We start from the raw sequence: 16,935 nt of genomic DNA on the forward strand, positions 1-16,935 counted from the left end.
ATAAACAGCAGGCACTTATTTTTCAAAGTTCTGGAGGCTAGAAGTCAGAGTGCTAGCATGTTCCAAGGTTCTGGTAAGGCCCTCCCCCAGACTGCAGATGCTGAGTTTTTGTAGTATCTTCACATGGTAGAGGGGGTAAGGGAGCTCTCTGGGGTCTCTTATAAGGGCACTAATCCCATTCATGAGGCCTCTGCTCTCATGACTTAATCACCTCCCAAAGGTCCCCCTTCCAAATACCATCACATTGGGGATTAGGTTTCAACACATGAATTTTGGGGGGACACAAACATTCAGTCTACGCAGATACTCTATAACCTTGGTCCTGAATTATTTCTAAAATGCTGTTTCCTGTCTCTGAGGCAGTCCAGGCCTTAAGTGGTTTTCTGCTCTAGCCTGTTCCTGCTGTTGCTGATAAGGTGCCTACAGGGCTATCTCCTGACTGCACCAGGCCTTTGCAGGCTGAGACATAGTGAGAAGTATGGCAGAAAGTTCTAGGGCCTTGGGGGGTGGGGATTGAAACTTCAAACTAGACTAAAGGCAATGGGGCTGGAGAAGAATGTGGCCATTCCTTAGTTCAGACCTGTGACCCGCGGAGTCCAAGGCTCTGAGAACATTCTCAACACGTGAAGCTTTACACAGTGAGCTCCTGATACAGGTTGCATTTGAATGACGATTCCATGATTTAAAATAAAGCTCAAAATCCACTAAAATCTAATCCAGTGGCTGTGCATTAGATTATGGCTTCTACATATCATCTACAAAAAGGAAGCAGAGTTCGGGGAGAAATGACTGATTTCAGGTCTGGGCCAGGGAAAGTACAAGGTTGGCCTGATATAGCTGGTGACAGGAAGCAGGGAAGGGAGTGTGTTCAAGAACACTGGGCCAGCTTGAAGGAGCTCCCAATGGCAATAGCAGCTTGGAGATGTTGCTGATTTGGGAAAATTTGACTGTCAAAAATATTAATGAACATGGTTGATTACAAAAACAATGAATAAAAATCCATTATAGTGATACTAAAATAATGAAATTACAGAAAGGGGAAAAACCTCTTTGTTCCCCTTGGAAGTGACTCTTACAGAAGTGACTCTTCTTACTTGAATATTAATTAAAGAGAAAAAAGATAGCACGTATCCTGCCCTTTTAGGAGGAACAATAATTCAGTCTCAATTGATAGGAAGCTCTTCTTTATAGAAGAAAACTAGCTAATAAATGAAGAAGGAGTGATATAAGTTAGAAAATAGCTATTGTGTACCCCAAATGTAATTACTGAGTCAGAAAAATGATCAATGGATGCTAAAATTATGAGGAAAGGTTGTTGGGGAACAGGATATTTTCATATGCCAAAATATTACCCTACAGAAAACTGCAAAGAGAGAAAAAATATCTATTTTTACCATGCAGAGATCTAGAGATCATCCAAGTTAGCACTAGCAGCTGACATTCTGGACCTTCTGATATACTGCAACATGAAGTTGAGAGCATCACCTATGACATCCTCTTGTCAAAAATATTTTAACACGTTAAGCGCCCAGTCAGTCACCGGTGACTGACACTATACTTTCCGTCCGGAAGGAAAAACAGGCTGGGCGCTTAACGTGTTAAGTGGAATCTACTCAAGAATTTAGATTTGCCTTCTAATTTACAGGAAATACAGAGAATAGAAGAACAAATAAAATGACACCATAAAAAACAACAACAATCAGACAAATCCAGAATATGGGAGAGTCCACGAGAAACTAGCTCAGTCTCTTTAAAAATTCAGTGTCATTAAAAAGCAAGGGGTTTTGTTTTAGATTGGAAGGAGAGTAAAGATCTATAACATCTAAAGGTAGTTATTGAACCTTGATTAGATACTGTTTTGTTGAAACCAGGTATAAAAGGCAATTTGAATATGGTGAGGGTATTATGAAACTATTATTAATTTTTAAGGAATGAAAATAGTACATATTATAGTTATAATCTTATTTTTGAGAGATACATACTTAAGTAATTAAGGATACTTAATATTTAGGGTTGAAAGGTTGTTACGTCTGCAATTTATTTTCAAACAGCTTAGGAAAAACACTATATATATTTGATGTTTATATAAAACACTATAAATATATTTTATACATATTTAATTCAATATACACAGATACATACTATTAACATTTGTTAAATTAGGTATATGGTTTGTTTACTGTACTATGCTGTCGACTTACATATTTAAAATGCATCTTTATAGACAATCATGGTGGGGAAACTTATTTTATGGGCTCTCAGCCTCATCCCTGGCATCTGGGTCTCTTAAAAGACCACAGGTAAGTGATGCCCCCTCAGGGATGAGAACTACTGGCCCAATGCCCACATTGAGCATGAAACTGAGGTCTAAAGAGTTGAAATGAGTTTCCAAGGAGCAGAACGAAGACTAGAATTCATGTTCCTAGCAGAAAGACACACACACACACACACACACACACACCCACACACCCACTCCCCCCAGCAGCCATGTCTACACAGGGGCCTCTCATGCCAACTGTACTTCAGGGAGAAGCTGCCTGGAAAGCGCCTAACTCTGACCCAGAAGGAGTGAGCCAGGGCCTGGCGTGCCAGCCCTGAACGCTAACAAAGCCTCCATTAAAAGGAAGGGGACGCCAACCCCCCTCACCACAAACACAAAACACCTGGCAAGTACAGCGCACAGGTGGAAGCAGGTCCGACCCCAGGTTTACATCGGAGGGGCGTGGCTGCGGGCCACTTCAGACCGCCTCTTCCGGAACAGGTCTGTGCCCCGGAAGTAGTTTGCTGAGGGACCTTGGGCCGCGGAAGGAGGCTGTGGTGGTGCCATCACCATGTTGCTGTCGGCTGTCTCCTGTAAGTGGGGCCGGAGAACGCGGCGGCGGCCAGGCCTGCGGCGAGGGCGGGGGCAGCGACCGGCAGGCCCCGACTGGCAGGCCCCGGGGGCAGCGAACGGGCGCGCCGGCGGGCGGCTGTGGCTACGGCCTCCCAGGCCTTGAGGACTACAGCTCCCGGCATGCCCCGCGCGCGTCCTTGCGGGCGAGTGGGCCGCGGCGGCTGCGGGGCACCTCGGGGTCTGGTGGTGCTTCGCAGGGACAGCAGGAGTGGGGACCTTTCCCGCCCTCGGTAGGGGTGTGTTAGCAGAACCACTGGATGTTCGGACTGGGAAAACCTCAGAACGTCCAGTCCATTCGTTCCGAACCCTAAAGAGAGGGAAACGGCGTCCGAGAGGGGCAGTGCGTTCCCAGGTCGTGCAGCGGTCTGACTCCCAAGACAGTGCTCTTCCCCGCACCAGGCTGACGGCCCAGCTAGGTTGTCCCCTCCGCCCCCTGGTTAACTTGTCAGACAAGACCCTGTTCCAGTGCAAATGTTTGCCCTTAGAAAGGGGATAAAGGGAGCAGATGTCAGTCTAGAAAGGTTTCAAAGACGGTCCACCTGAGTGTGTGCGGAGCGTTACATCCAGAACCGTGTGGGTCTGGATCTTTATCGTCTGTTATAAAATCCTAACCAGACCCTAACCACACCCCTCGTAGCTGGGCAGTAGTTACCTGAGTGACAGCCCCTGGCGTACTTCGTGACCTAAATATATTTGATTATTAATGACGGTTATATGAACTTTGCATAAGAAAGATAATAAATGGATATTTTTCTTTTCTCTTCCAACCTGTCCCTGCTACAAAAAGTTGCCAAGAGCAAATCAAAGTAAGTAAAAGTTTTTTTTTTTTTAAACTTGTTCATGTTACATTCCTTAGTCCAGCTGCTGCCAATACATCCTTATGTTAAACAGCATTTGGCCTCCATTTTCTAAAAGTTGGTTTGAGGCCTACTTACATCAGCGGTTCTCAACCTGTGGGTCGCGACCCCTTTGGGGGTCGAACGACCCTTTCACAGAAGTCGCCTAAGACCATCGGAAACACATATATAATTACATATTGTTTTTGTGATTAATCACTATGCTTTAATTATGTTCAATTTGTAACAATGAAATTGGGGGTCACCACAACATGAGGAACTGTATTAAAGGGTCGCGGCATTAGGAAGGTTGAGAACCACTGACTTACATGGTGAATTATTTTGGCCCTCTGAACTCTTTCAAAAAAATATTTTTCCTTTTGCCCAGTTGACCTACTTAAGTGAGCATTCAAATAATTTACTTAGAAGAGCTCTTGCTGTCTTGTTCCTAAGATGCCATCAGAGTGCCCAGCTCTGTTTGGACTACCATTGTATTTTTGTTTCCTCAAATTGAGGACCTGTGGCTGTCTGGAGCCCACTACAGGAGTCTAGCAGAACAGTCTGATTTGATTAAACTATAAAGCCTATTTTAATGACTTTTATAATCCTTTGCATTCATGGTAGAAGCATTTCAAAAATAGCAAAGATTAAAGAATTCATAATGTACCACAGAGACTATAAATACCAAACCGTTATCTTAAAATAAATTTTATAGACAGTAACGGAAGATTTGTTGTATGTTAAAAATAGGAAAATTCTAACGCAGCCTTTGCTTACAACCCAAGACGTGTCACAAATCCTCAAGACTAGGTTTTTGTTCTTTTTTTTGGATTAAAGTTAAACATATATATTGGTGTCCCCTCCACTCCAGTATCTTTTCTTGATTCATCTAGCTTTTCCCACAATCCAGTTATTTATGTGAGAATTTCCCACCTCCAGGTTCTGTAGGAATCTCTCATGCTTTCAGTCTCTTTAGAGGTACTCCCTGCCTCTCATGTTCTTTGTCTCCTTCTTGTGACATTTGTCCTATATGTGTTGCCTTATAGACCTTCTGTACACACTCACCTTGCATACTATACTGTTAGTTTCTCGAGGGTACTGATGCAGCCTTAATAGAGTTTTGCATTTCCCATAGTGCTTTCCACAGAGTAAGCACTTAATAGCTTTTTGTTAAATCTTTTTGAACTTTAACTGCTTTATGTAGGGAGACAAGACATAGGAAAAAGTAACAAACAGTACAACATATTAAAAGGTCCAGTGAGGCAAAACATGAACTTTATGCTTTGGAGGACTATAACTTAAATGAAATATATGAAGAGGGAAAAGGTGTTAGATGTTAGCAATAGAAAAGTTCTAATAAAGTATGTATATATACATTGTGGTCTACAAGGTGTCTGTATCCCTCACGTATTTATTAGGCTGTTTATTAATTCATTTATTCTGCAAAAAACCTAACTACCCCATCCAGACACTGTGTTAGGCACTGGAAAAATAAATAAAAAAAATAAAAGTTCTAATCCCTTAATTTTGTCCCTTTCTGATTTTACTCTTCCTGATTTTACTCTTATTGCTCATCCCTGGTAGATAGGGGTCTTCTGAGACAGCTATCTTTTATGATTTCCAGACCAGCCACCTACAGTTACCAGTACATGTGTATTTTTTCCCCCTCCTGACCCTCTGCTCCTTCTAAGAGGTGGGTGTCTGAGAGTATTCCTACAATGTGGTTTGATTTGTTCTTATTGCTTTGGTTAGATCATTACCAAGGCATTCTGTAATAAAACAAACTTTGGGAATCAAAACCACTGAAGTTGTGACTTATAGAACACTTAGCCTGTCTTAGAACTGAACCTTCTGAGGGCCAAGGGTTGTGCCACAACTAACACTACTGTATTGGGTTCTCAAAATGTGCCATCTCCTTGTGACTGATTTTAATCTATCTCTTCAGCTTCTAACAGCTTACTTTTAAATCTCAGGAACATTCTGGTGAGAATGGTAAGCCAAGCTGGGACAGGTTTCTCCTTCAACACTAAGAGAAGCCGCCTACGGGAGAAACTGACTCTACTGCATTATGATCCATTTGGTAAGATTCAGAAAAGTTACTCCACAATAAAGTCAAATGCTTTCAAGGCCTGTTGCTCTTTCCAGACTGATGCTGAACAGTGGCAGGTTTTTGGCCCTCTTGACACTAGCATTTATTCAACCAGTGTGCATTGAGTGTTTACAGTGGTGCCAGCCACTATTCCAGCTGCTGGGATGTACTTCAACACACCCAGGCTCAGTCCCTGCACTTTTGGCACTTAGTCTGATTTGGAAGGGAGAGAAAGAAAAAAAAAATGCAAATTATGCTAAGTGCTATGAGAGACAAGCAGGATGCTGAGATACAGGATAAAGTTGTGGAGAGGTGGATCTCAACTTTAGCTAGGATAGATCAGGGTCAGTCTCTCTTGTAGGAGATAGTTATCCAAAGATCTGAGGTGAGAAACCAGCCATGTAAAGAGAGTAGTGGTATTGCCCTGGAAACAAAGAGTTGAATATCTCGAGAAGGAGAGGGAATGATCTGGGATCATCTGCAAGTAAGTAGGTCCAGGTTTTAGTTCAAGAAGTATTGTTTTTATATATTAATGCAGGAGGGCAGGAAATTTCATTTTCTACTTTATACCATCTGCTAAAATAACATAATAAACAGTACCTCTTACGGTCTCATTATGTATAAGTATTTGTTCAGAAGGGACAAATGTTCCCAGGGCCCGATTGCTTGCTCCCAAACAAGAGTCAGCCCCTGACTGCTGTTGGTGGAAGCCTGTCCCGTTTTTGGATTTCATGAGCAGATTTATGCAAATAAACTAGCAAACAAATTACTTATTTGAAAACTTAGGGCCATTCATTTCATTTTTCTGCCCTTGCTTTTAAATAGCCCCTTTATGATTGCTTCTGTACTGGAGCTTCTGGGTTGTAGCACACGTGGAGATTCTGGGAGAGTAACAAGCTGTGGAAGCTCTATGCCCCTTCCCCATTCCTTGCGTTACTCTCTCTAGGTATATAGTGTCAGAATTGAGTTGAATTATAGGAGAAAGTTAACTGGACACATCCAGTTGTTGATCAGAATTGGAATTGGTACCAGAATCTTATTTCCCAAAATTAATTAATAATGAAAGACAGACACTTAAGCTACTAATCAACTTTTTCATTAAGAACAAGAACTCATAAACTCTCGCTTCTAGTCAAGGTGGAGTTATAGGGAACGAATTAACCTCCTGCCTGAAACAACAACTAAGAAAGGAGAATATAGGTCACCAAAGACAGTGATCTCTGGGGGAAAGGAAACAGACTAGTGCTTGTGAATACCCAGACAAAATGGAAAGTTGTATATTCTTTGCTTACCTACACAAGTCTTCATGTCTTCAGATGCTATGAAGCCATCATAACACAAGCATCTGTACTCTCCAGGCAATCTGAATACCCTTTTATAGTTGAGGAATCTGAATCAAGGACACACAGCTAAAACATGGGACAAAACAAAGATTTGAATTCAGGACCATCTGACTCCAAAGGCTGGGCCCTGAACCACTTTCTGTAGCACCTGTTATTGAGAGATTTCACAGGAGGCTAAAACCTACTTACCGCTGCATGACCTCCGGTTGGGTATTAGTGCGAATGCTGGCCGACAGCTACATTCATAGCTGCCTTCAGTTAAGAAGGTCTTACAACCATTGTTCGTTGTGCTGCATTCATCAGTGTCTAAGTACAATAAAAATAAGGGCCAGACCAATGTGAGGAGGCATTTAAAAAAGGGCTCTAAGACAGCGGTTCTCAACCTGTGGGTCGCGACCCCTTTGGCAGCGAACAACCCTTTCACAGGGGTCGCCTGAGACCATCCTGCATATCAGATATTTACATTACGATTCATAATAGTAGCAACATTACAGTTATGAAGAAGCAACGAAAATAATTTTATGGTTGGGTCACAACATGAGGAACTGTATTTAAAGGGCCAGGAGGTTGAGAACCACTGCTCTAAGAAGTAGTTGTCAACTTAAAATATGTGTGAGTTCCATTCTTTAACAGAAATAAAATGCCCTGCTGTTTTTATGGTGTTAACATTTCTGGTCATTCTTTATTATAATAAAAAGGGAGTTAGGGTTGTACCTGATGATTAGGAGTCTGAATTTCAAGATGATACCTTATATAGTGGAAAATTACTAGGATGAGAAACTATGTGTCCTAGTCCATTTGGGTTGCTATTACAAAATACCTCAGACTGAGTGGCTTATAAACAACAGAAATTTATTTCTCACAGTTCTGGGGCTTGGGAAGTCCAAGATCAAGGTGCCAGCGTGGTCGTTTCCAGTGAGGGCCCTCTCGGTTCATAGCCTCTGCCCTCTGGCTGTGTCCTCACCTGGTGGAAGGGCAAGCAGGGTCAGTGGGGTTTCTTTTCTAAGAACATTACTCCCATTCATAAGGGCTTTACCCTCGTGACCAAAGCCCCACCTCCTAATACCATCGTTTTTTTGGAGTGAGGATTTCAACGTGAATTCAGGGTGGTTGGGACACAGGTATTCAGACCATACATAGCAATATCATTTTGGATTGGTGTGTTTTTCTCCTCCTGATTTCTTTGTATCAGTTGATGTAAACTTAAAGTGATGAGCTTTACAATAAAGTAGAGGCATACCTCGGAGATCTTCCAGGTTCAGTTCAAGACCACTGCAATATTGCAATAAAGTCAGTCATACAAACTTTTTGGTGTCCCAGTGCATATAAAAGTCATGTTTGTACTGCAGTCTAGTAAGTATACAATAGCATTATGTCTAAAAAAAATTGTACATATGATAATTTAAAATATTTTGTTGCTAAAAAATAAATGCTAACCATCATCTGAGCGTTCATCGAGTTATAATCTTTTTGCTGGTGGGTGGTCTTACCTTCAATTTGTAAAGAATGCAATCATCTACAAAGTGCAGTAAAGCAAAGCGCAATTAAGGGAGGCATGCCTATGTTCTCGCATTTTAGCTCCTATAGAGTTTTTTGGGAACTTGTACAACATTAATAAATGTTGAATAACCTCTGTACTATTTTAAGTATGAAAATGTATTGGAATTTTTATCCTTAGTGTGGAGGTACAGCTGGCTCTGTATCTTATGGGTTTTGCATCTGTGGATTCAACCAATGCAGAGAAAATATTGGGGGGGGGCAGTTATGTGTTGATGTGTATTATGTAGTTAGGCCTGTGATGGTTGTGTCTATACTGAACATGTGCAGACTTTTATTTTCTCCCACTCCTATATTTTACTAAACAGTAAAATATAACAACTATTTGCATAGCATTTACATAGTATTAAATATTATTAGTAATCTAGAATTGATTTAATATACAGTATAAGGGAGGATGTATGTAGGTATATGCAGACACCCCCCTATTTTATATGAGGGACATGAGCATCCTTGGATTTTGGTATTTGTGGGCGGGGAGGATGTTCTTAGAACCAACCTCCCCGGATATCAAGGGGACTCTGTGTTAGGAACTTACTTGTTAGATTGGTTTTAAGTTTTGAGATTGGGGAAGGATACAACCATGAACAGTTCTGACCGTAAGTTGAAAGTGGGAGAAAAGAGTCATATATAAATTTTAAACAGACAATTAGACCTTTTCTGGTGAGGGGTACGAGCCTTGGCAGCACCACTTTGTCTTTTCGGAAGGAGAGAATGTTCTGGGACATGAGGCTGCTTGGCTTTCTGCCCGCCTACTTGCTGACGCCCTGCAGGCTCGCGTGCTCTTTGCCTTGGGGCCTGCCCATGGCTTAGGGTACGAAATAGCTGGGCAGATCTCCTAGCATATTTTAATAAATGGTTAGTTTAAGGGTAATGTTTTGTGAGTCTGCCTTATGAAGAAAATCAGCTAAGGAAACAGAAACTCTCAATTGTTTAAGCATTTCATGGTAGACTCTATGGCTAGAAGCAGCCTCTGTCCTTCTAAACTCCTTTTCCTCACATAAAACTGATCAAATTTCTGAGGAGGAAGGATTAAAGGCTGAGGCATAAGCTTATTAAATGTTGTTAAATATATGAAGTTTATCATGAAAATGAAAACTTGTCAGTTTTAATTCCTTGGATGACTAAACAAGACAATGTAGACTTTAATTGAAGCAGAATGGATTTAGGTTCAATGTAGGGAAAGAACTTGACAGATTCATTTTTCTATGTAGTAAGCAGCAAATATTTTGACAAAATTAATGTTTATGATTGTGGATAGCAGTGCTCAGCTAGCACGCATTGAGTGTTCACTGTGTATCTGGCAGCAGCCTTGTGTGGGAGTTGGAGTTATCTCTCTCATGGGAAGATAGAGTATTTTGAGAAATTTGCCCAGGGACTCAGAGCAGAGAAAGATGGAGCCTGCGTGCGAACCCAGCCTTTTTGACTCCAGGCCTCCTATTCTTTCTATTACATGGAGCCAGATAAATCTTCCTGATTTTTCTTTTTTTCTTAATCAGGACCATCCCCTGTGGTCAGTCTAGCATTTAAGGCCATGAAGCCCCACTGTCATTCCTACCTCTTACTGCCATTCCTCCACACCAGATGCCCAAGGACTCTTTTTCTTCTTTTTTTAAAAAAATGTTTTTATTGATTTTAGAGAAGAAGGGAGAGTGAGAGAGAGATAGAAACATTGATGAGAGGGAAACATTGATCGGCTGCCTCCTGCATGCCCCCTATAGGGGATTGAGCCCGAAACCTGGGCATGTGCCCTGGTTGGGAATCAGCCAGTGACCTCTTGGTTCATGGGTCAGTGCTCAACCACTGAGCCAAACCGGCAGGGCTAAGGAGTCTTCTTATACTTTTGTAAACTCCACATTGTCTAGCGCAGTTCTGTGGACTTTTGTATTTATTCTTTGAATTAAGAGAATGAATCAAAACATCTTCATAATAAAGCCTTGCTTTGTTAATCTTTGTCAGTTGCTCCTATTCACACTTACATAATCTCCTGATTGGTTATCAGGAAGACAAGTTCCTTCTTTTATCTATCTTTTTAGCTCTCTATAGAAAAACATGGGGAAATATTTCTTGCAATGAATAATATTGTCTGATAACTTTTGTTTTCTACCTTTTTATGTTTTGTAGTCTTCCTTGGATTCTGAAGGAGCATCAGTCCTACTTATATTTAATATTAGATGATTTGAAATATATGAAAAATATCCCTATGTAATATGTACATTTTATTTTTATTAATTTTATAGATAAAATTCTATGGACTGGATAATGGTTCTTATCCAGCTGTTCATTAGAATCATGATGGTTTAAAAAATGTAGACTTCCAGTCGTAGCCTAGATCGAAGGAACCAGAATAAGGGCAGGGATTTATTTCAGTAAGCTCCCTAGCTAACTCGTAATCATAGGCAGTTTGGGAATCTCTTATATAGAGTGTCTGTGTTGATTATAGAAGAGGAAAAAAAAATCTAAAATCTCTTTGTATGGTAGGGTAAGTGAATTGTTATATCATAGTTTGAGTTCCTGGGTGTATTTTTTGTGTTTTTTTGGCAAAGAAGAATAAGGTGGTGTGTGTGTGTGTGTGTATGTATGTGTGTGTATGTATGTGTGTGTATGTATGTGTATGAGAGTGGGGGGGGTTGGGGAGAAGGGAGAGAAAGAGATATATAGAAGATAAATAGATGAAGTTAATGGAGGACTATAGGGCATTATAGGAACTATGAAAACCTTATTGCCTAGCTTCTAGTCTTCAATATTTCATCTGAGCGTTAGCACTTTTGTTTTGGTTTTGTTTCAGAGAACTGTACTCTCCTATATTTATAATAATGAGATTGTGGTTATAATGTTAATTTTGTTACCAAATTAGAAAATCCATATTTGGGGTAGGAAACCATCTCTGAAAAGTACAAGCTTAATGTGTATGTTACTTCTGTCTGCTCAGTTCTCAGTGCCCTGTTTCTGGAGTCCAGCTCTAGTCTGTCCTTGCTTATCCCCTACAAGAGTGGATATCAACTGGGTGATGACATCAAGTGTTTTCCAACTTTTGTTCATAATTTTCTTTTTAAATTTGAATATTTCACATTCATTGACCTGGGGTACCAAAGATGCCACTGGTTGGCTGGGCCTTTCCTCTTTTCCTTACCATTTTCTCTGGTCTTCTCTGGCCTCTGGGATCAAGGAGCTGAGCTTGCAAGTCAACTCCATCCCCATGTCAAAGGAAAGTAAAACAAAAGAGAGGGCTCATGGTCTGATATATATTTTTATTAGAAAATGGTAATAATACTTAGTTTTCTGCCATAATCCTTTTTTCTCCTCCTGTAGTGAGAGCAAAAGTCCTCTTTGTGGAACAGAAAAAAATACGCTCCCTCTGAACAATGGATTGAAAATGCATTTGATTTATAAATGAGAAGACTGAGGGTGGGGTACTGATTCAGAAATTCTGCAGCATGTAATAAAAGAAGAGGAAATGACACGGCATCTCTGCCTCCTGTGATTTGAAGGCCATTGTGAAGAAAACAATGCAGTGAAAGAAAGTTCTTCATATTAGGACATAAATCATTGCATCCCATTTCTTTATCTTTCTGGATATTTTTATAGCCCGTAATAAAATATATTAAAATAGCCTGTACTATTGTCTCTTAGTGATGTTTTCCCCCACTATTTGAAATTAAAAACACAACTACATTACTAAAAAATAACCATTGTTTCATGTATTGAAAGAACATTTTCCACAGTGAGACTTGTGCAAGAGTTTCCAGGCTGTTCCTCCTTGATTTTCATAGAAAAGGTAGTCAACACTCCAGAGTGATCTTTAAAAAACTCCAGTGCAGTAACAGAGATGGCAGAGGTGAGCAGGAGTGATAAGAAGGGAGCCAGCCTCAGCCTTCTAACACAGGAAACCCTGAGAACTATTTTTGGTTTGTGCTTATATACTTAGGGAAAATACTGTTGGTCCGTATTCTCAAACTCAGGAATGCTGTGTCTATGATTTTCTAGCACAGCTTTGGACTCCTTTATTTCATATATATATAAAATAAGAGATTCTGTGTTATTTCTATAAGCTAGAGTGAAGGCTGTGGGGGCCTGGTGTTACTGCACAGCTAACCAGCTTGGAAATTCCACGGACAGTCCCTAATGTTCAGATAAAGACTCCTTCCCTGCCCAGAGATACGTACTTTCTCACTCAAGCTATTGTTTCCCACAGATTTTCAAAATTGCCCAGTTTTCTTCTTTACTTGTCGAATTTCTGGCTGAAGGTAAGGATCAGCTCATTTTCTGAGCTCTCCTGGTTCATATCCTACCCCATTTAAAGCATTTATGTGGGAGAATGAGAGTGCCCACCATGACTACCAGCATTAAGGAACCAATACTTGTTTCAAAATATCAGGTGTTCCCTCCCAGGCCCAATCTGTGTCTCCTGAGGAAATGCAAGAGGAGCGCTCTGGAAATGGAATTAGATGTGGATTCTTGCTGAGTCTCGGAGGCTTGTGGCATGATAGTCAGCTCTTTTGTGGCATCTTTTGTTAAAGCTCTGGTTCAAAGCAATAATAGGTGTGATCTTGGCTATTTTTAGATTGGAACTATACATAATGGTGTTGGGTTACAAGAAAAATCTTCCACCTGATCTTACTTGTTAAGCCCAACGTAAAGGGTCTGTGACATGCATGAGTTGCATTTTTAAAAACAAAACAAAAACTTAAATACTGGCTTAACCAGTGACTTGTCTATTTAGCACGTAGGCTGAATGTGGCCCACAGGTGGTGTTTACATTAAAAAAAAAAAGTTGCTGACACTTAAACATTCAAAGATTTCAATAAACATCCAAAACTTCTGGCTTCTCTTGCAAAACCAGAAGCTTTGACAACACTAAAGCCAAAGCTGAGTATCAGCTGCCCCTCTTAGGAACTGCTTGAGTGGTCCAATCCATAGCCCCCCATTCCCTTGTTCAACATTTTCTGTTCTGACTTGACCCTTGTCCACAACCTCTGCTAGTGTTCCTGACCTGTTGCCAGTAGAGTTTGCCAGTTCTCGAGTAGTAGTAATGTTTGTACAGGTCCTGGTCATGCATGGAGTCCTTCTGGTTAGCTCTTGCATGAAAAGCAAGGAAATCAATCATTGTAAAGAAATAAATGAAAGCTTGAGGATGACTTAGTAAATGAAAATATTTGCAAAGGAGAAGAGGACATTTTATAGTAAGCTGCTAATTAAGACTGGCCACCTTCAAGAACATTTTATTTCCAGGTATTTTTATGTTTGAGTTAGTAGCAATCAAAACAAATCAAGTGGCAGGTCCTTCTTGTATGGATAGGATGACTGTGTCCCTGCAGCCTGGACGCTGACTGCTGCGATGAAATTGGATCTCTTGAGCATTTCTTCCAAGGACAGATTTGGGTAGTAAGCCAGGTAGAAGGCCAAAGCTCCTACGAAACTGTCGCCAGCACCCTGCAATTAAAAGTACAGTTGTGGAGATAAGCATGTAGTCATCTTTCCCCCAAACTTGTATTTTTAAAGTATTTAAGTACACGTTTGGTTTAGAATAGATTTAGATTTACAGGAAAGTTACAAGGATATGACAAGAGAATTTCCATATACCCCACACCCAGTTCTGTAAATACATGACTGTGGTATACGTGTCACAACCAATGGGATAGTAGCGATATATTATTAACTGAACTCCATATTTGTTTGGATTTCCCTAGTTTTGCTTAATGTCCTTTTCTGTTCTAAGATCTCATCTAGAATCCCGTGTTACACTTAGTTATCACGTCTCCTTAGTTTCCTGTAGGCTGTGACAGTTTCTTAGACATTCTTCATTTTTGATGACCTTGATCATTTTGAGAACTAGTCAGGTATTTTGTAGAATGTACCTTAACTAGGATTTGTCTGTTGTTGTTTTTTAAAAATATGTTTTTATTGATTACTAGAGAGAGGAAGGGAGAGAGAGAGAAATATCGATGAGAAACATCAATTGGCTGCCTCCTGCATGCCTCCCCCACTGGGAATCAAGCCCACAACCTGGGCATGTGCCCTGACCAGGAATCAAACCAGTGACCTCTTGGTTCCTGGGTTGACGCTAAACCACTGAGCCACACTAGGCTAGGGCTAACAAATGCATTTTAGATAAATTAAACGTAATTACACAATTTCACTTTGAAAAATCATTCTGGTATTTAACAGCATTCAGGGCCATTTTCCAGTTTTTTCTAGTTTGCTGGTTTTTTTTTTTTTTTTTTGGACCCAAGAGCTTTCATTAGAAATCTTGAAGCTATACTTCAGCCTTAATAGAGGCCTGGGCATGCAAGACTGTTTCGGTTGCAGCTGCCGTATTTCATGAGCTGGATGCAGCACAGTGATGGGTACTAGAGAAGGAGTATAACCCATTGTGGATTAACTGCTAAATAGTGTGGCAGAGTTTATATTTTAAGAAAGGTTTTGAAGAAGGGCTCTGTGAAGAAGGGAGTCCTTATGGAATGAGACAGATTTGTAGAGAGAAGGAAAGCCTGGAAGGAAGAAGACCTAGGAGGAGGAAGGAACAGAGTGAGCTCATGAGACAGTGAATGGCTTTAAGGAAAATGACATTTTCTCTTGTTTACACGTAAAACAATATTAAACTCGCCAAGCAGCAATAGTAATGCAGGTATGAATTCCACACTTTCTTTCCTCCCGTTAATGTTTTCTGAGTGTCTGAGCTGTGTCAGGCACTGCTAGGTGCTTTGCAATTGTTTGGTCCTTCCTGAAGGAAACAATAGAGAAAGAGACACACATGGTTCCTGCCTTCCCTCAGGTTACAGCACAGCAGTGCGACAACAGAAAGGTCTGGAGCCAGAGAAATTATCAGTTTGATGGAGAATGTATTATGAAAATATGGAAAATGCCACAAGATATGAAGAGTCATGGCAAACTCTTAAGATTCCAAGTTTTAGTTCTCACATCATATACAAAATTAAATTCCAGATATGAATCTAAGAAATATAACAATAAAACTGCCTCTGCCTGCGGCTACCCAGCAGGAGCTATGGAGAGATCTGCAGATTCCTCTTCTTTGTTTGGGTTTTGGAGGTGCACAGATGAGGCCTAGCTGTGGACAAATGCAAGCTGCTGTGGGGCCTTGGGCCTTCTTTTGGAAGTTCTGGGTCTCTCTGACCCAGCTGCAGTTTGTTAGGTAATTTTCAGATTGCAAAGGGCCAGGCCTTTCATATGCAAAAGCCTCTGCACACAGCTTGGGTAGGGCGGGGTCTCAGGGGATCAACAGGGCGGAGCAAGCAGCTACGGCTGCTCCTCAGTCCTACCCTAAGAGGCCCTGGGTCTCAGTGTCCTGGTAATCACTGCAAGCACCTCTGAGAGAAAGCTGCCTCGAGTTCCAACCGATGCCAAACAGTCCAGTTTCTCTCCGTATGAGTCTGGGTCCCCAGAGATTCGCCTGGAACTGGAGTTCTGAGCCATCGGGAGCTTGTGACTCCCTTCCGATTGAAAAAGACAACCGTGTCCTCAGTTGCCAGCCCTTTCCACATGCGCCTCCGTACCTCTGCACTTTACTTCCGCACCTCCTTTGAGTCTCAGTGTGCTTTTCTCTTTCCTTCTAGTTGTAGAATTTCCACTCAGCCAGCCTTCCTGTGGTTCTGGATAATGTCCGTTTTGTCTTTTAGTTGTATTTTTGAAGTGGTTGTGCAAAGCAGCAATTTCCGGTGTTTACCTATGCCGCCATCTTGGTTTCTCTCCCTTTTAATAGTTTATCTTCCTTTTCACTCCTCTTAGGACACTTGGGACATTGTACTATCTTGCATACAGTCAGGGACACTTTGAAAACTGAGGGCAGCCACCACATCTCTGTCCCCTCTTTCTCACTGTGTCACTCAGTGCTTTGCGTTGACCTGACCAATTGGTCCTGTTCCATTGTGTTGTCTTCCAAGGTGGCCAGGTGACCCTCTCTGAACTGCAAGTCACCTTCTTTTGTCATGAACATGGAGGTTAGGTTGCCACAGCCAGAGCTACTTGATAGTCCCATTGTATTGAATCTGTTTATACCACAGGGCTTTCAAGTGCCAATAAATTACTCGGCTGTTGATTCACATCTTCAGTATAACTATTTTTAGACATAGGTATAATTTTTTTAATGGAAAGTGCTTTAAAAGTGGAAGCTGTATTGTATCACTATGATTTTCCTGCAAGTAAAGTACTTTCCAATCAATCATTCTTGGAATAATGGCATCGTTCTCATTGATACAA

The 16,935-nt window shown here is 41.1% G+C and overlaps 2 protein-coding genes across 2 annotated transcripts in view; one reads left to right on the forward strand and one right to left on the reverse strand.

Moving 5' to 3' along the window:
- Positions 1-2,765: 2,765 nt before the first annotated feature.
- Positions 2,766-12,333, forward strand: MRPL33 (mitochondrial ribosomal protein L33). The gene is made up of 4 exons (XM_070428917.1): positions 2,766-2,853; positions 3,681-3,699; positions 5,703-5,809; positions 12,031-12,333. The coding sequence occupies exons 1-4, from the start codon at positions 2,832-2,834 to the stop codon at positions 12,078-12,080; spliced, it is 198 nt and encodes a 65-aa protein (XP_070285018.1). The 5' UTR covers positions 2,766-2,831; the 3' UTR covers positions 12,081-12,333.
- Positions 12,334-13,924: 1,591 nt separating this feature from the next.
- RBKS (ribokinase) overlaps positions 13,925-16,935 on the reverse strand; it is a 70,643-nt gene continuing 67,632 nt past the window's right edge. Inside the window, exon 8 of the mRNA XM_070428915.1 lies at positions 13,925-14,151. Within this exon, the coding sequence (XP_070285016.1) occupies positions 13,978-14,151 (174 nt within the window). The 3' untranslated portion in view covers positions 13,925-13,977. The remainder of the gene's footprint in view (positions 14,152-16,935) is intronic.

Source organism: Myotis yumanensis, unplaced genomic scaffold, assembly GCF_028538775.1.
Source record: "Myotis yumanensis isolate MYYU_CA2020_CCGP unplaced genomic scaffold, mMyoYum1.0.hap1 SCAF_11, whole genome shotgun sequence".
Classification (NCBI taxonomy): domain Eukaryota; kingdom Metazoa; phylum Chordata; class Mammalia; order Chiroptera; family Vespertilionidae; genus Myotis; species Myotis yumanensis.

What these genes read in the sequence shown, in the direction of transcription:
- MRPL33 (XM_070428917.1), top strand. Translation starts at nt 2,832, where the DNA reads ATGTTGCTGTCGGCTGTCTCCT. An exon ending in ACTGCATTATGATCCATTTG is followed by an intron (nt 5,810 to 12,030) that starts GTAAGATTCAGA and finishes CTCCTCCTGTAG; the next exon opens with TGAGAGCAAAAGTCCTCTTT.